The sequence below is a fragment of the Anomaloglossus baeobatrachus genome, chromosome 6 (genome assembly GCF_048569485.1).
Source record: "Anomaloglossus baeobatrachus isolate aAnoBae1 chromosome 6, aAnoBae1.hap1, whole genome shotgun sequence".
NCBI lineage: Eukaryota > Metazoa > Chordata > Amphibia > Anura > Aromobatidae > Anomaloglossus > Anomaloglossus baeobatrachus.
The window spans coordinates 120,358,447-120,381,038 of NC_134358.1; the positions used below are offsets into that span (position 1 = coordinate 120,358,447).

Here is a 22,592-nt window from a genome sequence, read left to right on the forward strand (position 1 = left end):
GAACATATCCTAAAGAAAGTCTGACAATAAATAAATATAAGATTTGAAGACGAATCTTGTGATATCATTACATTTTTTGATCATGGACAAATATTTGTGTCTGCAGCTTCCTAAAATTGTGAACTCAGTTTTAAGGGCTCCGCAGTGCCCCAGGTTGGATGCTGGATGTGAACATTACTAGTTTAGGTCATTTGATATGTGGGTGGGGTGTGAAGAATGGGCCGGCAGCAATGTGAACACTTCACATGAGCTCAGGCAGGACCACCTCCCTTTCTACTGGGGTTTTGGTGTCGATGAGAGTGGAAGTGGTGGACAACATCCACACAGACAGCTGCTGCGTTCAGTGATGACAGATCTGCTGGAGACAGCCAGGCCCGGCTATATCCCATGATCATCTGAACCAGAGGGATTGAGGAGGAAGATCACCCTCATCATCATCTCTAGCCCTACAGATCGCACCCCACTGACGAAGTCTGATCTGGATCCAGGTACCCAACTCACCGTATCACTTATTATTACACAATAGAAGTTGTATCAGTAGATTTCTGTTTTCCTCTAAACACATGAAACCAGTGAACTACGTCTTAAGTTATGTTTGAGATAATATTATGTACTGACGTATGTATAGACGCTTACCTCTGACTACACAGTAGATATACCTGCCCCAACACAAGGTAGCTCAATAACATACAAGCGTTCAATGGCAGAAAAACTTTAGAGTGAAGTAATGTGTCAGTATTGGGCCTCATTCAGACACAAAAAAGCAATCTGAATTTCATCAACGTTTTGGATCAGATTGTCATCACTTCCCTCCGGGTAGATAATATAAGTTTCTTCTTTATTAGTTATCACCAGCCGGAGCTAGCACCCACCGCATAACAAACAATGCTTTTGCCTTTTTCTAATTTTTCCAAATTGTTAGTATTTGATCTGTGTCAGTTTTTATCATCAGAGTCTCATCAGTATTTCTCCTATGCAAAAAAATATAACTGACAGCGATTTCTCAAACTCCCATATAAAACAGTGAACAATAGACAGAACACAGACGGCATCCGAGCCCTGACCAATTTTTTTTTTATGGACCCATAGTCTTATCATGCCGAGGCTGATCTATGCTGTGACTCAAAGGCAGAAATGTCTCTGTGTTATAGTGCGGACCACTCAGTCAGAAAAATACATGGACGTATGATAGCCCCAATCATTATAATAGGTGTGAGATCTAGCAAACTGTACATCTGCACTACAAGGCTGCAACAGTTTATCTTTTTATTTTATATATTTTATAATAATAATAATTAATTATTATTATTATTATTTTACCAGCATCCCAAAAAATATTTGTTCCATAGGGTTAAAAAGTGATGCATACTAATCAGCAGGAGCTTATACTGTGTGTGTGTGTATATATATATATATATATATATATATATATATATATAAAAGTATATATATATATATATATATATATATATGTGTTTTGGTGTTCCCTTTATTTTACATATATATATATACACACACATACACATCTGTACATACATACACACAATTATATATGTGTGTATAAGAATGAGAGTTAGCTATGTACATACATATATATTTGTATAGATACATTATGTCTACATATGTGTGTATATTTATTTTACTCACTCATATAGCGCTGTGAAATCCACAGTGCTTTACAGACGTAGTCGTCACAATAGCTCCATGTGAGTAAAATAAATTGATTACACACACACACGTATACATAATGTAGCTATATAAATATATATGTACATAGCTCTTGATCTTATACATAAACATATATTTGTGTGTGTGTGTATATATATATATATATATATATATATATATATATATATTTCCTATAATGTATTATATATAATCCTGCAGACTAGTTTGCATCACTTTTCAACCCTTTGTATTCTAGTTGTGTTTCCCTAAGAAGGGAAAAATATATTTTGGGGATGCTGGTAACAATAATAATAAAAACAAACATCCCATTTGCATCCCACAATACTAAATGGATTAATCCTTTTTTGTACATAAACATATATATATATATATATATATATATATATATATATATATATATATATTTATATAAATTTATATATATGTGTGTGTATATAAATAAATATATATATGTAGATATATATATATATATATACAATTATATGTATGTATAAGAGTGATCTGTGTGTACACATAGTTACACATGATGTATCTATAAAAACACGTATGCGTATAGATATCTGCGTGTACACACACACATATAAAATGTATATATATATAAATATATTCTCTCTCGTACATAATATATATCTATTATTATGCGATTAGTACAGATTTGCGCCTTATTTTCTTACAATATAAAAGGCCCCAATTGCACAGTCAGTGTCTGCGACATAAGGAGGAAACGCAATGGAATCGTCCATACGTTATTCTATATGAAGCTTCAATCTGAGGGTTTCCAGATATCAAATACCATGTTCTGTAGGGTATTGGGTATTGATATCTATATTATAATATGCACTTCAGGCAAATACTTAATGGAGGGTGTGTAATGGGGGTAATCTATATAGATATAATGCGGCAGCCACAGCAGAAGATAGAACTACAAGTACCAGCAGAGCTAACAGCTAAGCACCAGAGTTTCGAGCTTGTAATGAGCTGTGGACGTTCATTCACTTTTGCAGTTGAAGACCATTGGAAAAAAAGGATGGGGGGGGAGTTAAGTTCTCATTTACACTTAAGCTATTTTTTGCCTTTTTACATTTTTATTTGTTTTTTTAAGCTTATATTTTTTTCTATTTAGAAATCTATGTAAAAAAATGCATGAAAGAAATATGGTACCTACTGTACCTAGAACAAAAGCCCAGTGGGACCAAAAAAGATCCCACAAAACCGTGATAACATGCTATAACAAGGCCCTGATCTCAGTACAATTCAGATTTTTGTATTGACCCTAGCTCGAGGGTTCTCTGCAGCAGAAAGAAAAAAAAATCTGAAAAACATGTAGCAAACCACAAAGCATAAAAAAGTGACCTTTTTTTCTGACATTTCTGTATCCAGATGTTCTCTGGGGATCAGTAGTGAAATATCATACATATACACATTTTTGTGGCATTTTTCTTTGCACATGTGTTAATGAATATTGTGTTTTTTTGTTATTCTTTATGGAAGTTTCTTGTTTGTTGTTATTTCTTTCACACCTCATATATGAGGAATCTTGGAATTGCACGATCTATGAATCACATACAAAACCCCAAAAAACGCAGGAACTAGAACATATTGATTAAAAAAAATGCACATAAAAACTATGAAAATGTCAGAGAAAGAGCATGTAAAACTGATTTGTTATTACATATTTTTTTAGCCTTCTATGCAAACAAAAGTGTTAAAAATGCCAGAAATGAAAGCCCACTGCAAAACAAACGTCATAAACAGTTCATATTGTGAGATCTATCCATGTAAGCACAGATTTTATGTAAGGAATGGATGACGTCCCCGCTTTCTTCATCGTTACCTGTATGCGGGGGTCTTGGTAGAGATGTCTGAAATCTTCTGCCCATGATAATATCAGATTAGAATAAACAGTTTATGCAAGGTCTGTACACATTTCATCAGGTTGTCAGAAGGATCCTGAGTTTTCATATTGCGTCTTTTTAAATCTTTCTTTTTTTCTTTGTAGCCTGAAAATAAATAATATAACAAAGTTAATCTGCCCATAATACAACTGGTGTAATGTGATGGTGACAGATGCAGGAGACTGGAATCCTTCCTGTGCTACTAATATCACCGAACATTGACTTAGAAAGAGTTAAAGGGGATCTGTCACCAGGTTTTTGTCACTTAATCTGCGAGGAGCATAACATAGGGATAGAGATCCTGATTCCAGTGATGTGTCACTTACTGGGCTGTTAGTGTAGTTCTGATAGGGTTGTGGTGCTCCCATTCATTGACGGGAAACCCTATAAACTCCCTGAGATACCCTACACTACCCTCCATTGATAGGTAGGGATAAAATTAGGGGCGCACTAGGGACAGCCTTTTTTTCCCTCCCCTGCCCCCCCTATATAACCCTGGTATTTATCTGTTTTTTTGCCCTTTCACTACTAGAGTGAGTGTTCTTTAATGGTAAATCCTATACCATTTAAATGTCTAATTATAGGTTATTTTTTATGGGAATTTTTTTCTTATGGTCTTTAACAAATTGGTTCCCTTTGAGTAATTAGCTGCGGCTTTGTTTTTTTGTCAGCATTCCCAGAGGACCTATGCTGTGTGCAGAGGCCCTGGGAGAGAGAAGCAGGAAGCACCCACGTGGAGCGCCACCACGGGAACGCCGGGTAGCATGGAGAGCAGGCTACAGCAGTGAATGAGCGCTCGTCCCTGCGGGGAGGCGAGCAAGTGGTGCAGCGATGCCAGCGTTACACCCCTCAATACTGTAAAACTGCGCATTTTAGAGTGACCTTTTATTGTGGCCAGCCTAAGGCACACCTGTGCAATATTCAGGCTGTCTGATCAGCATCTTGATATGCCACACCTGTGAGTTTGATGGATTATCTCGGCAAAGGAGAAGCGATCACTAACACAGATTTAGACAAATTTGTGAACAATATTTGAGAGAAAAAGGCCTTTTGTGTACATAGAAAAAGTCTTAGATCTTTGAGTTCAGCTCATGAAAAATAGGAGCAAAAATAACTGTAACGTTTATTTTCTCATTCCGTGTAATTGCTAACTACAGCTTTGTCACACGTCACACGAGGTGTAACACTCAGCACATCCCTTGTGTGATTTTGTGTCCTGCTTTGTGGGGCAAACTCCAGGTTTTATAGGACTGAATACAGATCGGTCACTGGATCCCAACACTCCTGTCCTAAATCCGAGCAATTACTTCTTCTTCTTGGGGAAATATTTAGGCATAGCAGATAAATAGTTGTGATTTGCACAAGAATGAGCGACTTACACAAGGATTCTGGCCAAATAATAGTAGATATGGGCTTATACTTCTCATTTGCTACCATAACAACTGACTTTTCTTTTTGATCTTTGCAGCCCTCAGTGTGGCTATGGTGGAGAAGGTCCAGCGCCCTCTAGTGACCAGTCTTGTACACAGCAGAGAAGAATCTCCAGGTGGCTCTGAGAAAGGTTCACCTCTTTCTTTGGGGAAAGGAAAATTAGAAGCAGCCAAAGCTGGAGGAAGTACCATGGGGGGTCGTCCTGCTGCCGCCAATGCTGCGCGTGAAAGAAACCGTGTGCAAACTCTGCGGCATGCTTTCCTAGAGTTACAGAGAACATTGCCTTCCGTGCCTCCAGATACCAAACTATCAAAGTTAGATGTTCTCATACTTGCCACCACCTATATTGCACATCTTACCCGTAGTCTACAAGAAGAGGATGAAAACAGCCACAGCCATCAGTCCACAACGCCTGGTAACTCTGGCAGCGTCAGTCCAGAACTTCTAGGAACGCTACACAGTGGGGATGGATATCTGCATCCTGTCAAGGTATGGAAAAAAGTTTCTTGGGTATCATAAAATATATCAAATCCACTAAAGGGAATCTGTCAGCAGGTTTTTGCTGTGTAAGCTGAAGACGGTATGCTGCAAGGGTTAACAGAGAATTCAGGGATGCTTGTCTTGTCACGGTCTGATCTGATATTTGCTATGTTTGTTTAAGCATCAGGACCCTTATCATTGCAAGACTACAAAGTTACGCACAGCAGTCCGACAATCCCCCTCCTGTGATTGACATTTCTCTGTTAAATGTACAATATCTACAGAGAGCCTGGTGCGGGTGAGGAAGCGCTCTCAGCTCTGCTACATGGCTAAATCTAAAAATTCTGATTGTGTAAGAATGGCTGGAGCCAGTAATCTAAGTGATACATCATTAGATTCAGGATCTCTTTGCCTACATTATGCTGCTCTCAGAGGAGGTAGTAAAAACCTGATGAGAGATTTCCTTTCATATGAAATACATACTATTCAGTGTAAGCCATGAGTTCTAATTCTGGCTATGCTATGGGAAAATATCACAATACATCTGTTATGGAAAATTAAAGGGAATATGTCACCAGGTTTTTGCTACCTCATATGAGAGCAGCATAATGTACAGACAGAGATCCTGATTCCAGCGATGTATCACTTACTGAGCTGTTTGCTGTCATTTTGATAAAAGCAGTGTTTTTCTGCTGTAGATCTAGAGGTCATGAATATGCTGGACTACCTGGCAGCATTGCAAGTAGTCCTGTAACGATATTCATGTATAGAAGAAGCGAAGGTATTCACGGGTTCTTGCTGTGCAGTGTATGTTTTTATTCACAGGTGGAGTTTACATATTTTGGCCGCGGGGAGTGGGTGAGACAGAACAATGCGTTAGACGACGGCCGTTTTACACTCTTTGTGCGAAACGGCCGTCGTCTGACACATTGTTCTGTCTTACCCCTTCCCCGCTGCCACAATATGTAACCTCCACCTGTGAATAAAAACCTACACTTACACTACACAGCAAGAACCGGTGAGTGCCTTCGCTTCTTCTATACATGAATTTTTGATTTTTCTGCATCTTAGAATAAGCACCACGGTATTGCTATAGTAAGTTCCTGCCAAATCATTGTGACTGCTGGAATAAAAACGCAATCACATACTGAGGGTAAATAACTGCTCTAACAGGATAAATCTCATGTTTAGCAGTGCCGTTTTTCCTCCTTAGAACAAGTCCTGTAATGATAATCTACTGCTGATTAAACAGTGATTTTATCAAAACCACACTAAGCAACTCAGTAAGTGACACATCGCTGGAATCTGGATCTCTGTCCCTATGTTTTGCTGCTCTCAGATTAGGTGGCAAAAACCTGGTGACAGATTCCCTTTAAGCAACTTTTTCGGTAGGGTTTAATTAAAAGTTTCCGTCTGTGCACTTTCTACAGCTCTTATGCAGATTTCTGCTTCTCAAGTGTAATAAATTACGAACAAATCCTTTGTAGTCTGATCCTGAAATCATTCTTTCTTCCATCTGAACCGTCTTCCTAACCCATCCTAACAACTGGGAATCTGACTGCAGGATTTCACTATGCGGGATTTGTTTGTTGTCTGTTACACTGGAGATGCATCAGAACTGTAAACAAAAAAACAAACAAACAAACAATAGAAATGTTTTCAATTAAGTCCTTTTGAAATAATGCTTCATATTTTATTTTATGCGCATTGAGAGAATACAAATTATATTCCCAGCCATCAACTAAACTTCAATTATTGTGTACAGCTTTTACATTTGTTGTTAATTATGTTTCCCTTCAGTCCTATTTTTCAGGGCTAATTTGCACTCTCTGAGTGGCTGCTAAAAATAATGGCAGTGTCTTGCAATGTTAGTTCTAACTAGTTCCTTGCCCAAATGTATGTATCTGTATACCCAAACAGCTGTATTCACACATTGCGTTTTTGCATTGGTTTATGTACATCCATGCTAATAAAAAGCTGTTTTTACAGTACCGGCAAAACCTATAAGATTCCAGAAATCTCATATATACACATTATTTTTCCATGACTGAAATGGAGAACTGTTGTGTTTTTGTAAGAAGCAGCATGTCAACTCTTTCAGCATTTTTGCTGCTGTTTTTACTATTGAAAGCAATGAGAGGGAAAAAAACTGCTGTGTTTTTGCTGCTTTTGTGGTGAATGAAACAAACTTTATTTACACATATAATGTAGACAAATGACACTAAAAATGCAGCAAAAAACAGCTTTTTATTTGCAAAGAGATCAGGGTTTGCTACTGCTACAGAAAAAAACACAATAAAAATGCAATATTTGAACATAGCTCCCGGGCGAAGCTGTCAAGTAACATTGCGAAACGCGCGTCGGAGACTTTATTTGGCAATCAGAGACACAAAGGTGGGGCTACTGTGTCTATGGGTGAGACTTTATTTCTACTTGGAGAGCAATTAATGGGATTACGTTGCCTCATTATGGCCGGGATAAGGAGCAATATGATAGCTAAACATGTGCAATAACTCTCCCTATTTCTACTACCCTCTATTTAGTTATTAAATTTTGTACTCTCCCTGTACCTCCCTATATTTTACACCTTTGTGTCTGCCTCTTGTGGGATTGGATTGGGACTTTTCTTTCCCCCCCCCCCCCCCACCCCAAATTGTTTTTGTAAACATCCAGTAGCACCATGATTTTAATATGTGTGTTTTTTCTATAATGATTATTTACTACATAACCTTTGATTAATAAATAAAAAATACATTTTTATTACTAGCCATTTAATCTCCGTTGCCTTCTTTTTGGTTTCCAATACTTGATTATGGAGTGGCTTTAGGATTAATAGGTTACTTGTCTTATAAGATGTTGTGAATTAATTCTTGTTGTATTTAACATACAACAGCAATTGAATGTGGAAACAAATGTAACCTGTGCAATAAACTTTTTTTTTTTTTACACTTTAGACTTTTTAATACATTTGAGAGTGTGTGATCTTAAAGTATCCTGGCTATAAATATTCCCAAAGGACACACATTTGGCATGCATCCTTAAGGCCCTGTGCGCACGCTGCGGATTTGCCGCGGATTTCGCTGCAGAAATGCTGCAGAAAATGTTTATAACATTTCTGCAGTCATTCTCCAGCAAAATCTATGGGGATTTAAAAAAGCTGTGCGCACACTGCGTTTTTTTTGTCCCTGTGGATTTACCCGCAGAATTTCCGCTACGGAATTAATGTGCTTGTCACTTCTTTTCTGTAGGTCCCTGCGGTTTTGACATTAATTATTGGTAAAAAACGGCAGGGACCAACCTGCAGCAAAACCGCGGCAAATCTGCACCAAAATGCGACAAAACTGCATGCGGATTTCGTTGTGGTTTTGGTGCGTTTTTTTACTGCAAGTGTGTGATTCTTTCACAGGGTACGGTTTTTCCTTAAGAAAAAGTAATTTTCTAGTGCGCACATGGCCTAAAGGGGTTGTCCACTACTTTGACATTGATGGCCTATCCTTAGGGGTACTTTGCACACTACGACATCGCAGGTGCGATGTCGGTGGGGACAAATTGAAAGTGACGCACATCCGGCATCGCAGGCGACATCGTAGTGTGTAAAGCCTAGAGGATACGATTAACGAGTACAAAAGCGTCGTAATCGTATCATCGGTGTAGCGTCGGCGTAATCCATAATTACGCTGACGCGATGGTCCGATGTTGTTCCTCGCTCCTGCGGCAGCACACATCGCTGTGTGTGAAGTCGCAGGAGCGAGGAACATCTCCTACCGGCGTCACCGCGGCTTCCGTAGGATATGCAGAAGGGAGAAGGTGGGCGGGATGTTTACATCCCGCTCATCTCCGCCCCTCCACTCCTATTGGCTGCCTGCCGTGTGACGTCGCAGTGACGCCGTACGACCCGCCCCCTTAATAAGGAGGCGGGTCGCCGGCCAGAGCGACGTCCCAGGACAGGTGAGTCCATGTGAAGCTGCCGTAGCGATAATGTTCACTACGGCAGCTATCACAAGGATATCGAAGCTGCGACGGGGGCGGGGACTATCGCGTGTGACATCGCAGAATCGGCGTGCGATGTCGCAACGTGCAAAGCCCGCCTTAGGATAGGTCATCAATGACTGATCGGCCAAGGTCTGACACGCCGCACCCCCGCCAATCAGCTGTTCTCAGTCCCGGCGGCAGCAGGCAGGCGTAAATGCTCAGTTCCGGAGCTGCTCCGTCTTCTGTTAGCGGCCGCGGTCGGGTACTGCATATCCGCCGCATATTGATTAGAATGGGAGAATAAAGATAGGCCATCAATGTCAAAGCAGTGGACAATCCCTTTAAAGTCCGGGCACACACTTGTATAAATCAGACTATTGTTGCCGTTCTGTTGCCTGTTACATAGTAGACATCTTCCTGATTATAATAGCTGCATTAACTTCACAATAACTGACAGACTCTGATCACTCATGGGTCAGATGTATTGTGTACATCTACATGAGATTAGTCTTGTTCTCGGTGGTTTTACCAACCTCATCCAGATGTATAAAACATATTTCTGCAACAGTAATGATCATACGATCATGTTAAAGTGCAGGGCATGTTGGAAGAATATGTTGAATTTCTCATCTTCTGTACTTCACATTATGGCCTCGGTTCCACTTGCATTTTGCACGGACGAGTGCATTCTGATCAAAAATCGGATTGCGCTTGCACCAGTGCAAAACTATAAGGCAGTGTCCATCTGCGATTGGTTTCTCATGCCATAGTGGATTGCAGAATGAATTGCAGAATGCTGTGTTTGTCAGCGAGTCTCGGCTCACACACCCCTATACAAGTCTATGGGAGCGTGTGAAACATTGCACTACACTCGCATGTCATCCGACCGCAGTGCGATGTACACATAGATAGGCCGAGGAGGAGATGGGGATGAGAAGAAAGTGCTCCCCCCTTACGATTGCAAGATCACATCACAGTCACATGACCCCCGGCTGACGCTCTCGCATCGGAAGCTCTCCGCAAGTGGAACCGAGGTCTATATGTGTACAGTGGCATATATCGCCGTTAGGATTAAAAAAAAATATACATCACCTTATACATATTAATAATTAAAATGAACAGGGTGTAATATTGAGGAAGTGCAGCAATAACCAGATAGCTCTTCAAATAAGAGACTTATTGTGTAAAAAAAAAAAAATATCTGGTGTGATTTTTCCAGAACTAAGGCTATGTCCACACATTGCGTTTTTGCAACGTTTTTTTCTGTGACAAAACCTGCTCTCTTGAAAGTATAAAAAAAAGTTGCGTTTTTGCCACATTTTTTGCTGTGTTTTTGAGGTAATTTGTCTACAGTACATGTTTAAACAAAGATAGTTTAATTCACCACAAAAGTAGCAAAAACACGCAGTTATCTGATAGAGCCTTGTTTCTCAACGTAATATCGTTGTGGCCAATAATAAATATGGGTGAACCACTTCTTTAAATATATCTAACTATCTAAAAGGTATCCTTAATTAAAGGGAACCTGTCAGCAATTTTTTGCCCTATAAGCTGCGTCCATCACCAGCAGGCTCTTATATACAGCATTCTAACATGCTATATATAAGAGCCCAGGCCGCTGTGTAGAACGTAAAAATCACTTTATAATAATCACCTATGGGGCAGTGCGGTGCAGACTGGTTGGATGGGTGTCTTCGTTCTCCGGTGCTGGCGCCTCCTCTTTCAGCCATCTTTGATCTGCCCTGAGCACGGCAGATCAAAGTATTGTACTGCGCCTGTGCGGGACCTAAATGCTGGCTTGTGTGGATGACGTAGGACGGATCATGCACCCAGGCTTTAGAAGAAGGAGGACAAAGATGGCCGAAACAGGAGGCGCTGATACAGGAGAAAGGAGACACCCATTCGACCGGTCTGCACCGCACTGCCATTAAGCGAGTATTATAAAGTGATTTTTACTTTCTACACAGTGGCCTGGGCTCTTATATACAGCATGTTAGTGTCGCGGGCGGGGAGGGCGCCGCCACCGCTGAGCTCGCTAACGCTCGGGTCCGGCGCTGCTGCGATGGCTGCTCGGTGGCTCGAGCGGTGGGCCGGATCCGGGGACTCGAGCGGCGCTCCTCGCCCGTGAGTGAAAGGGGGTAATTTGGTTTGGGGGATTTGGTCCGTGACGCCACCCACGGGTTGTGGTGAAGGTGGGCACCACCGCTGCTGGTGACGGGGATCCCGGGAGCGATGGCAGGGAGCAGCTGGGATGTTGTTTTTCCCCTCTGTGGGTAGGGTTTGTGGTCCCGGGGCCCGGTGAGGTGATGGGGAGGCAGGGTTGGCAAGGTGCAGGGTCGCCTGGACTGCGCAGCGCGGTGCCGGATGGCACGGTTGTACTGACTCAGCCACAAATGTACGCAAAGTCTCTGGTAACCCAAACGGCTGGATGGACGGGTTCCGCAGCCGGCTGCTGTGACTTCTCCCGGACGGTTGGTGGTGGCTGCCTTTCCCTGCACCTTTGTGTATGTTCGGTCCCGATGGATTCCCACCGGTAACCCGCTCCCCAGCGTGTATATGTGCCGGAGGAGCCCTTTTGCCCGCAGGCTCTGGCCCTTGGAACTCTAGCTGTGGCGGTAGCTGTATTTCCTTTTGCTGGTTGGACGGTTGCCTTCAGTCGGGTCTTGGCTGTTAGGAAACCCCTGGGGTTCCGGTCACTGACGGATTTGACCTCTAATGGCGACTCCAAGCCTGGTCGGGGTCCGCAGGCCCTGCCTGTGTGTGCTGGCTTCACTTCGCTCCCCGGTTCGGTACCGGCGGGCCACCGCCCATCCCCGGTCCTACGGTTCCACGTTGATTCGCCTCTCCTGCAGACGGCCACCACCGTCTGCCAACCTTGCTCTTAGTGCCCGGGCCACACACCCGGACACGGTCAGTTTGCTCCTCTACTTCTACTTCACTCCTCTCACTTGCACTTCCCTAACTGAACTCTACTGAACTGAACTGAACTGAACTCCTTTTCCTGCCTCCAGAACTGTGAACTCCTCAGTGGGTGGGGCCAACCGCCTGGCTCCACCCCACCTGGTGTGTACATCAGCCCCTGGAGGGAGGCAACAAGGATTTTGTGTCTGGCTGATGTGCCTGTCTCGGGGTGGGGGTGTGTGTTGCAGTACATGTGACGACCTGGCTAGTCCAGGGCGCCACATTAGAATACTGTATATAAGAGCCCAGTGGTGGTGGACGCAGCTTACAGTCGCTAAATCTGGTGACAGGATCCCTTTAAAGACACAGGGAGAACATATATAATAAGACACTAAACAGTGAATGTATTAAAAGCAAGGCTTATTATACCAAATCCTGAGAAAATTCAGAAGCCACAGTGGGTGTGTTAAGCCTGCTTTACACGTTGCAATTTCGCATACGATATCGCATGTGATTTGCAAAGCCCCATTGTATGTGCGGTACGTTCAATTTGTTGAATGTGCCGCACATACAATTAACCCCCGTCACACGTACTTACCTTCCATACGACCTCGATATGGGCGGCGAACGTCCACTTCCTGGAGTGGGAGGGACGTTCGGCTTCACATCGACGTCACGCGGCAGCCGGCCAATAGAAGTGGAGGGGCGGAGCTGAGCGGGATGTAAACATCCCGCCCACCTCCTTCCTTCCGCATTGTCAGCCGGGAGCTGCAGGACGCTGGTAAGATCTGTTCATCGTTCCCGGGGTGTCACACACTGCGATGTGTGCTGCCTTGGGAACAATGAACAACCCGACGTGCAATTCTAGAGAAAGGTACGATGTGTATGCGATGAACATTTTAACGTTCAATCGCAATCGCACGTACCTGTCACACACTGCAATGTACCTTACAATACCGGATGTGCGTCACTTACGACGTGACCCCGCCGACACATTGTAAGATACATTGCAGCGTGTAAAGCAGGCTTTAGATTAACTATGGAAACATCAAGAAATTGTAAAGTGGCCTCTAATAGAGAAAAATACAGGAATAATCTCTTCCAAGTCATACAGTGCGTCTTGAATGTTGACTGCAGAATCCTCATGTAGATAAAGGAAGGGGTAGATCTGAACCCCAAATAGATCCTTACCATAAGTGACCCCTTAATACTCTTTCTCCCTTATTGAGTGATGTCTGGATTGTAGTGAGTGCGCTGGTCAAAGGCCAAATATGTTTTTATCTGCTAAATCACAACTCTACTGCAGTATCAGACTGAATGGTAAGATATGTCAGATGTTAGGGTCCTCTGATCTTCTGAGTTCAGTATATCCACAGAACAGATAAATATAGACTCTTGAATAACATACTGCAGTTTGTGACATCAAAAGTTAAAAAAAAGTCTAAGGCTGCGACCGCACTTTGCGTTTCCACCTGCGTTTCAGGTGCTTTTTAGGTGCGTTTTGAGAAGCACCTTTTTCATGCCAAAAGGCATGCGTTTTGATTTCTCAACAAAGTGTATGGAAAATGGGGATTTCTAGACTGCACTTTGCGTTTCTAAACGCTGCATTTAATTTGCATATTTTGTGGCAAAAACCATGCGTTCAAAGAAGCAACATGTCCGTTGTTTTTGCCATTTTGGGTGCGTTTTGCTAACATTGGAGTCAATGAGAAATGGTAAAAAACAAGCTTCCTACAAATTCCTGCGTTTTACCTGCTTTTTCAGTGCAGAAAACATGCGTTTTGACCTGACGAAACGCATGCTTTTTGCACATTAAATTAATGATTTCATATGTCTCTTTACACTCACACATAATCCGACAAAAAAAATAAAGAAAATGTTAAATTTAGTGCTTTTTATCTAAGAAATACGATATTACCGCTATAATTCTATTATATATTGCTATTTACATTTTAATTTCTGAACTTATGTACCGTATTTAATCCTTTTTTTTTTCTCACTTTTTTCAATATATTTGAATGTTTAACCTTTATTTAGCAGTGTCTATATTTGCAAAACGCATCTTTCAAAACGCAGGTGGAAAAGCAGGTAAAAAGCGCTGAAACGCATCTAAAACGCGGTAAATACGCATGCGTTTTCAGCGCTAAAGTTCTGAAAAAGGCAACTTTGGCCAAATCAATTAAGCCCAAAACGTGCGTTTAGAACTGCAAGTAGGAGAACGCAAAGTGCGGTTGCAGCCTTAGGAAACAGCAAATTATGTTGCATGATTGGTTGTAGTGGCAGAGAAACACTCACAGTACCAGTGTGTGTATAGGACCACATCATTATTGAAATCAGTGACAGCCTGGCATGCAGAGTTAGGCCACGAACGGCACCAAAAAAGCTGCACCGTGAGTACAAGGCCTTAAACTGTAGCGTAGCTATACTTTTTCTAATGTGACAGGGCCTGACATGCCCTACAAAACAGTGCAGACCCCTGCCGATCGCTTATGTCATACATTTAGTGCTCTAGGAGTGTGAATGCACACAGCGCTGTACTCAACTTTCTCTAGACAGTGAATGAAGTGAAGGCTGAGGGTGTAACCTCCGCTCCATTCTCAGGGTCCCAGAACCATCTTCTCGGGATCGCTTTTATTCTTTAAAGATGCCACAGCAAACCTAGAAGCAGATGCTTTAAAAGTTTCTTTCTTTATTCCAGAAATGGCCCATGAGATCTAGACTTTATATTGGAGCCACCGGGCAGTTTCTTCACCAATCTTCAGGATCAGAAGGTTTGGACCAAGAGGATAACGTCCAAAGATCAGACTGCTGAGGCTGGGACTGTTCAGTATGCTGAAAAATCTGCTTAACTTTGCTTCTCACCTTTGGTATTTGGAGATTTCTGTCTGATGTACTTTCTGCTTCAGAGGTTTAAACCAAAGAATATAACGTGAATGACTAAAACTGCAAATGTGATACAAGAATGCTCCTATGGGAGGGGTATGCCCATTCATAATAGTTGAATCTGATTATATATTAGAGTGAAAATGGCATCTTAATATTCAACACACTGCTCCACTAAAAGTCTAATATAAGATTAATTATATGTACTTTCATTAAGAAATATGAGTCAATCTTAAGGCCCCGTTACACGCTACGATTTATCTAGCGATCTCCTTAGCGATGTGGCACGCCCAGATTGTAGTTACGATTTGCCGAGAACGCTCATAGGTTGTTTATTAGCGGTCAGACGTAACGATCTCACAAACGACGCTAAATCGTTCAGCGATATATTGTTTGACCAAGGCGGTCGTGTGGATGTTGTTTGTCGTTGGCAGGGTGTCAAACATAGCAATATGTCTGCTGCGTTCCAAACGACGAACAATATTTTGAAACTGAACGACGTGTCAACGATCAACGATTTTCAACCTATTTGCAATTGTTTGGAGTCGCACATAGGCATCACACGCAACAAAGTCGCTAACGATGCCGGATGTGCATCACGGGAACCGTGACCCCGCCGACATATCGTCAGATAAATTGTAGTGTGTAACGCCGCCTTTAGGCTTGGTTCACACACATGTAGTACTCTGAATTTCGCACTGCGTCGAGGTTTTGATTCTGCTGGAAACCTGCAGAGCCCTGGCTTATCCAGTCTTGTATTTTGGAGATGCCGACAGAAACCCTAACGTAGTGGCCAGTGGAGAGCGCTGTATATGTGCGACCCTAATCCTACATCTGTTTTCCCCACCAAGAAGGGATGGACTTAGAGACGACCTCCCATCAACTTGTTTTTTGCTGAAACGTGTATATGTGTATGTAGTGTATTAATAATCTCCCCTACCACTGTCTTCTCCAGGATCCAGCACCGTTCTGCTCCTCTTCCAAGTGATGTCACCGCTCTGCAGACTCTCTGTGTCACACTGCTCTGTGGAGCGTCAGAACAAGTTTCCATAGGTTAACATTGTAAAAATGTCTTCAGAGACCACACATAGAATATAAAGTGAGCCACAAAGTCTGAAGTGCGGAGACGTCACTCAGAAAGTGAACAAAGAGGTTCTGGATAATGGAGAAGACAGCGGTAGGTGAGTATTTTAACACACTGACAGTACACGACATGCACAAGTATACATGTTAGGCCGGTGTCACACTTGCGATTGCCTCGCGTGTATCTCACATGAGTTTCGTGCTGCATCGCCCGTCACAGACTCACACTCTCCTCACAGGAGTGGGTCGGTTGCATGCATCCCTATGCAGCCAACCCACTCCTGTGAGCAGAGTCTGAGTCCGTGACGGGTGATACACCGCGAAACTCGCGCGAGATACACGCGAGGCAATCGGAAGTGGGACATCGGCCTTAAAGGTATGCTCACATGAGCGTATGACTCTGACAAGTGCAATAAGAGAAAATCTGGCATTGCACTCAGACCAATCTTATTCAATGAGGGAGAGCAGATGGTCAGCATTTTTGTCATCCAGATTCTGTATGAGCGAAAATTCGCAGCATGCTGCGATTTTCAGCCAGAGACAAGTCACTCGCACCCATACAAGTCTATGGGTGCGAGTAAAACATCGGAATGTACTCGGATAACATCCGAGTGCAGTGCAATAATCGCATCAGCTGATAATGGAGGAGATGGGGAGATTAATCCCTCTGCAGCTCCCGCCCTCTCCTCCACAGCTGTGATCTGATCGCAGGATCGGATCACAGTTGCATGACACTCAGCTCATGCTGGCAGCACAGCGGGGACCGAGGGTCATTAGCATATCACATCCAATGCTCTCACATTGGATGCCATACGATCGTGTGAATCCAACCATAGACAAAAAAAAAGTTCATGGGAGGCTTCCTTAAATTATATTTTTTGACAATATCTGTAATCCGTAACTGTAAATGTGAAATATACATGATGCAAATGTAATACCCATCTGCTAATATACTATAATCAGTTGAAGGCATATACCTAACTATGATATAACCAGGCTTAGGCTGAGTTCACATGTCCTGTAATCATCCGTCAGAACAGATCCTGCAGAGACCCACTGGGTCCAAGTTCTGCAAACACAACATTTTTGTCTTTTGTTGAGTAACTGATGTCTTTCGGATCCCATTTTTTTTAATATCGGAGTCTATAGAGAACAGATTGCTATTTAGCCATCCGTTTTTCTTGCATTTGTAACTGATCCCATTTTTTTCTTACAGGATCTGTTGCAAATGGAAAATAAATAGCAATCAGGTAACGGATCCGTTCTACATAAACTCCCATGTTAAAAAAACGGATCTGGCAGAACTAATTTTGCCAACGGATCTCTAGTGGGTGATTACTGGACATGTGCACTCAGCCTTAAGAGTAACTAAACTTTGAATATGATTTTTCATACTTGGTGACACTTTTAAGTAGCTGCAAGTTATGGTGCAAAGCATGTCTGCGCGATAATTTGCTAATTTTTGTTCAGCTGCTCACACCACTTTTCTTTAAGTCGGTGGAGCTTAGATGAAGCAGGTGCGGGTGATGTTATCTGTGGCCCAATACATTTACTATAATTGTCACCAGAAATTGGTGGAAATTATAGCACAAATATGCACTAGTCTGGAATACACAATGTTGGTTTTAATAATTTCCCCCCTCACCTTTTTAATATAGAGATGCCTTCGGGTGCGTGACCACGATGAGTGTTTGCAGCGTTTTGGATGTAGCGTGTTTTCGCTGCTTCCAAAATGCTGCATTGTACAGTACAAGCACAGTGGATGGATTTCTAGAAATCCCGTACCCACTGTGCTTGTTTTTTCCACACCATTTTTGCAAAGAATTGTTTGAAGAATCGTAACATTTTAACTTTTGGCATTTTTAGACAGTCCAGGCCAGCTTCACCATCTCTATGAACACTGGGTAGAGCTTAGCCAGGGGGTTTGGCCGAAGGCAGGCAAGCAAATTCATCATAATTTAAAGGGGTTGTTCACTACATTTACACTGATGGCCTATCCTTAGAATAGGTTATCAATGTCTGATCAGCCGGGGTCTGATACCCCACACCCCACCGATCAGCTGATCTCTATCCTGGCGGCGGCAGCAGGCGGCCGGATATGCTAAGTTCCGGAACTGCTCTGTCTTCTGGCAGCGACCACTGCTGGATACTGCGCATCTGCCTCCTATTGATTAGAATGGGAGGTGGTTGTGCAGTACCTGGCCTCGGCCGCCATCAGAAGACAAGCAGCTTCGGAACTGAGCCTTTCCGGCTGCCTGCTACTGCCGGGACTAAGAACAGCTGATCGATAAGCGTGCAGAGCGTTGGACCCTGGCCAATCAGACATTGCTGACCTATCCTAAGGGGTACTTTGCACGTTGCGACATCGCTACTGCGATATCGTCGGGGTCAAATCGAAAGTGACGCACATCCGTGTAAAGCCTAGTAGCACCAATAAACGATCGCAAAAGCGTCGAAAATCAGTGATCTGTGTAGTGTTGGTCATTTCCATAATTTCGCTGCAGCGACAGGTACGATGTTGTTCCTCGTTCCTGCGGCAGCACACATCGCTGTGTATGAAGCCGCAGGAGCGAGGAACATCTCCTTACCTGCGTCCTGCCTGCAATGAGGAAGGAAGGAGGTGGGTGGGATGTTTACGTCCCGCTCATCTCCGCCCTTCCGCTTCTATTGGCCGCCTGCCGTGTGACCCGCCCCGTTAGGAAGGAGGTGGGTCGCCGGCCAGAGCGACGTCGCAGGGCAGGTAAGTGAGTTTGAAGCTGCCATAGCGATAATGTTCGCTACGGCAGCTATCACAAGAGATCGCATCTGTGACGAGGGCGGGTACAATCGCGCTAGGCATCGCTACAATCGGCTAGCGATGTCGCAGTGTGCAAAGTACCCCTAAGGATAGGTCATCAATGTAAAAGTAGTGGACAACCCCATTAAGCCAGAAAAGTGGAGGAAACTAAGACAGCAATGAACTCTGTTCTCAACAGTACATTTCTTAAAGTAGAGAATGGCAGCAGAAAGAAACTCAAAAAATGTATTGAGCTCTCTGAGAATACAAAAAGAAAGAAAGGAAGAAAATAAAAATTGTATTTATATAGCACCAACATATTCCGTAGCACTTTACAATTGAGCTGGGACATGTACAGAAAATAAAGACATTACAGAGTAATAAATAATTCAACAGTTACAGGAGGAGTGAGGAAGATTCCTGCTCACAAAATGCAATTTATATGGAAATAAATATAACAAAATGACAATATTAATAAATTCCAAAATTCTACACTTATTGAGCAAATCACATTTGTTTTATTTAGGAAGGTAATCACAATAGTACAATAAAATAGCTTGTTACACAAACAGAAACCTGTCCAAAAATTTTAGTAGAACCGGTGCCTATGGGCATGTGCAGTAGGAATCCCTGCCCCCTCCCTTCATGTGTAAGAAGATGTGTTCTCAGTGGATATTCTAATATAATATTATAGATACCAGGAGTGCTGAGGTAAGAAGAGGCTATTCATACTACTGTCACCATGCCTACCTAATCTAATTCTGGAGATGTAAAAGGTACTGAAGAAGAGGCTGCCCACACTGCTTTCCACTCTGCCTATCTGATTTAGTACTGAAGATACCAGGGATACTGAGATAAGAAGAGGCTACTAATGCTGCTGTTCACCCTGCCTAACTGATTTAGTATTGGAGATACACGGGGTGCTGAGGTAAGAAGAAGCTGTTCACATTGCTATCCATCCTGCCTATCTGATTCAGTACTGGAGATACTAGGGGTACTGAGATAAGAAGAGGCTACTAATGCTGCTGTCCACCCTGGTTTTCTGATTTAGTATTGGAGAATCGAGGGGTGCTGAGGTAACAAGAGGCTGCTCACATTGCTATCCATCCTGCCTATCTGATTCAGTACTGGAGATACAAGGGGTGCTGAGGTAAGAAGAATGCACTCACACTGCTGTACACCCTGTCTGCTATAGCCTGAAGACATCTTGTACTACATACTGTGACGTTATCTCCAGGTTACAGCTGCAGAGATCCCTATTGCACATGCTCTCGGGCACCGGTCCTATTAACATTCTAGGACAGGTTCCTGTCAGTATAACAAGACAGAGCCCTTTTAATTCTATAATGATTACCTCTCAAGACAAAACAAGTGTGATTTGCTAAATTAAGGTATTTAGGAACTTATAATGACATTTTTTTGTCTACTTCTTTTTAAGAGGCACGCACCTCTTACTGAACTTGTCTCATAGTATTCAAGCAGGCCTTTCATCAAGAAACTGTGTCTAAATGCTCAACGTCTTACCAGTTGCGTAAAACGCAGGCAAAAAAATGTCAAGTACAACTGACATATGTAAAGGAATTTTAAGTTTCCATTTGCAGTCGGTGCTGGAGAGGAAGAGCGGGGTTAATGCCGCACTGCCGCCGAATGAAAAGATTGTTGATTAATAATAATATGTGATGTATTCTTGAATCCTTTTGGTCCTGAAGAAGGGGACTTGAGCCCTGAAATGTGTAGACCTATGAAATAAAGAAAATGATTAATAATCAACAATTTTTTCATTCGGCAGCAGCGCGGCATTAACCCCACTTTTCCTCTCCAGCACCGACTATTAACCCTCATGGGGCTGCGGCAGCCGCCATCTCTTTACAAGTCTTTATAGGGGTTGTGACTTTCACAACCCCAATAGGTGAGTGTAATATTGTACATAATGCAAATTTATATCTGGTAAGATCCTATTTGCACTCCTTTTTCGCAGCTTTACAAAGTTTTCATTTGATAATTTTTAGGAGATACATTTGCGGTATATGTTCAAGGCTAAATTCCCACTATGAGTATTTGGTGCATTTTTGAAGCAGCGTATTACACTTCCAACAAAGTGAATGGGATTCATAGAAATCTCATACCCACTTCGTTTTATAAACTTGCATAAACTTGCCTGTGGTGTGTTTCTGAAAACTGCAACATGTCAATTTCTCTTGTAGTTTTTAAGCAGTTTAAAGTAAAATATGATGTATCAAAAACCCCAAAAGAAAATAACAAAACAAAAAAGGGAAGGGAAAAAAAACCTTAAAGTAACCTAATTTATCTAATTGGTGCAGAAATGCTGCATCAAATCTGCAACAATCAAAACTCACCAAATACTCATTGTGGGAGCTTGGCCTTAGGGCTCACTCACATTTGCGTATACAACGGACAAGTGTAATGCAAGAAATAATAGGTTTGTACCCAGACCAATGTTATTCAGCGAGTCAGTGCTGATCTGTCATTTTTTTTCCTCAACTACTACCGTACATATTCAGCCTTAGAAAAAAAAAATCACAGCTTGCTGCGTATGTGTCACGGCCGGGCGGTCGGGCCGACCCAGGAGGTGGATCCACTGGACCGAACTCTTAAGATGGTGGTAGGGAGTCCGGCAGCTGAAGCACTGATGGGCAGCAGAACAGTCCGTGCAAGTGAAGGCAGCGGAGGAGTCCCTGGGACCACGGTGTCACAGATGGTAGTCCTGGTGACGTAGCTCAGGTTCGGAAGCCGAGATGATATCAGGCGGGGTCCGGAACCTCAGGAGCGAGATGACGGGTCACCGCAGGGATCCGAGATGGTACGGACTGTCAGATGGCAGACGGACAGTGTGCGGGGTTCAGGATACGGCAGACGGGATGGCGGGGCAGGTACGGCTCTACAAAGAGAGATAGGTGAGTACAGGCACATAAACACCAGGAGACCTGACTCCTAGCTCAGGGAACACGAAGATCAGGCCCCGCCCCCTTGGACACTAACCCCCTTTATACCCAGTACCTGTTCAACCTCATTTCCTGTTAATGGACGCTGGCCCTTTAAGAAAGGGTCAGTGACCGCGCGCGCGCCCTAACGCGCATGCGCGCCGCCCAGGTGCCAGAAGCCAGGGAAGGAGGCTGAGGGGAGGACGCAGGGGAGCCGGCCAGGTCCTGGGAAGCCGTCGGGCGCCGGGATCGGGGACCAGGGGGCCTGGGACGGACGGAATCCGGGGGCTGAGGAGCGGGCAGCGTGGCAGGTGAGCCGGGGAGCGGGGGTGAGGACCCGGGGAGCGTGACAGTACCCCCCCCCCCCCACGCCCCCCACCCCGCAACCGGGACATGAAGGCACGGATAAGAGGAGTGCCCACGTTCTCCCTGGGCTCCCAAGACCTATCCTCAGGACCATACCCCTCCCAGTCCACCAGGAAGAACTGCCGACCTCGTACGGTCTTCATGGCCACGATATCCCTTACCGCATAGATGTCG

The 22,592-nt window shown here is 43.3% G+C and overlaps 1 protein-coding gene across 1 annotated transcript; it reads left to right on the forward strand.

Annotated features, from left to right (window-relative positions):
• Nucleotides 1-300: 300 nt before the first annotated feature.
• Nucleotides 301-16,297, forward strand: TCF24 (transcription factor 24). The gene is made up of 3 exons (XM_075316325.1): nt 301-488; nt 5,053-5,504; nt 15,067-16,297. The coding sequence occupies exons 2-3, from the start codon at nt 5,067-5,069 to the stop codon at nt 15,178-15,180; spliced, it is 552 nt and encodes a 183-aa protein (XP_075172440.1). The 5' UTR covers nt 301-488; nt 5,053-5,066; the 3' UTR covers nt 15,181-16,297.
• Nucleotides 16,298-22,592: the final 6,295 nt, after the last annotated feature.

Excerpts from the sequence above, each read along its gene's own strand:
- TCF24 (XM_075316325.1), top strand. The coding sequence starts at position 5,067 with ATGGTGGAGAAGGTCCAGCGCCCTCTAGTGACCAGTCTTGTACACAGC. Across the intron at positions 5,505-15,066 it reads GATATCTGCATCCTGTCAAG|AAATGGCCCATGAGATCTAG; the intron begins GTATGGAAAAAA and ends TCTTTATTCCAG.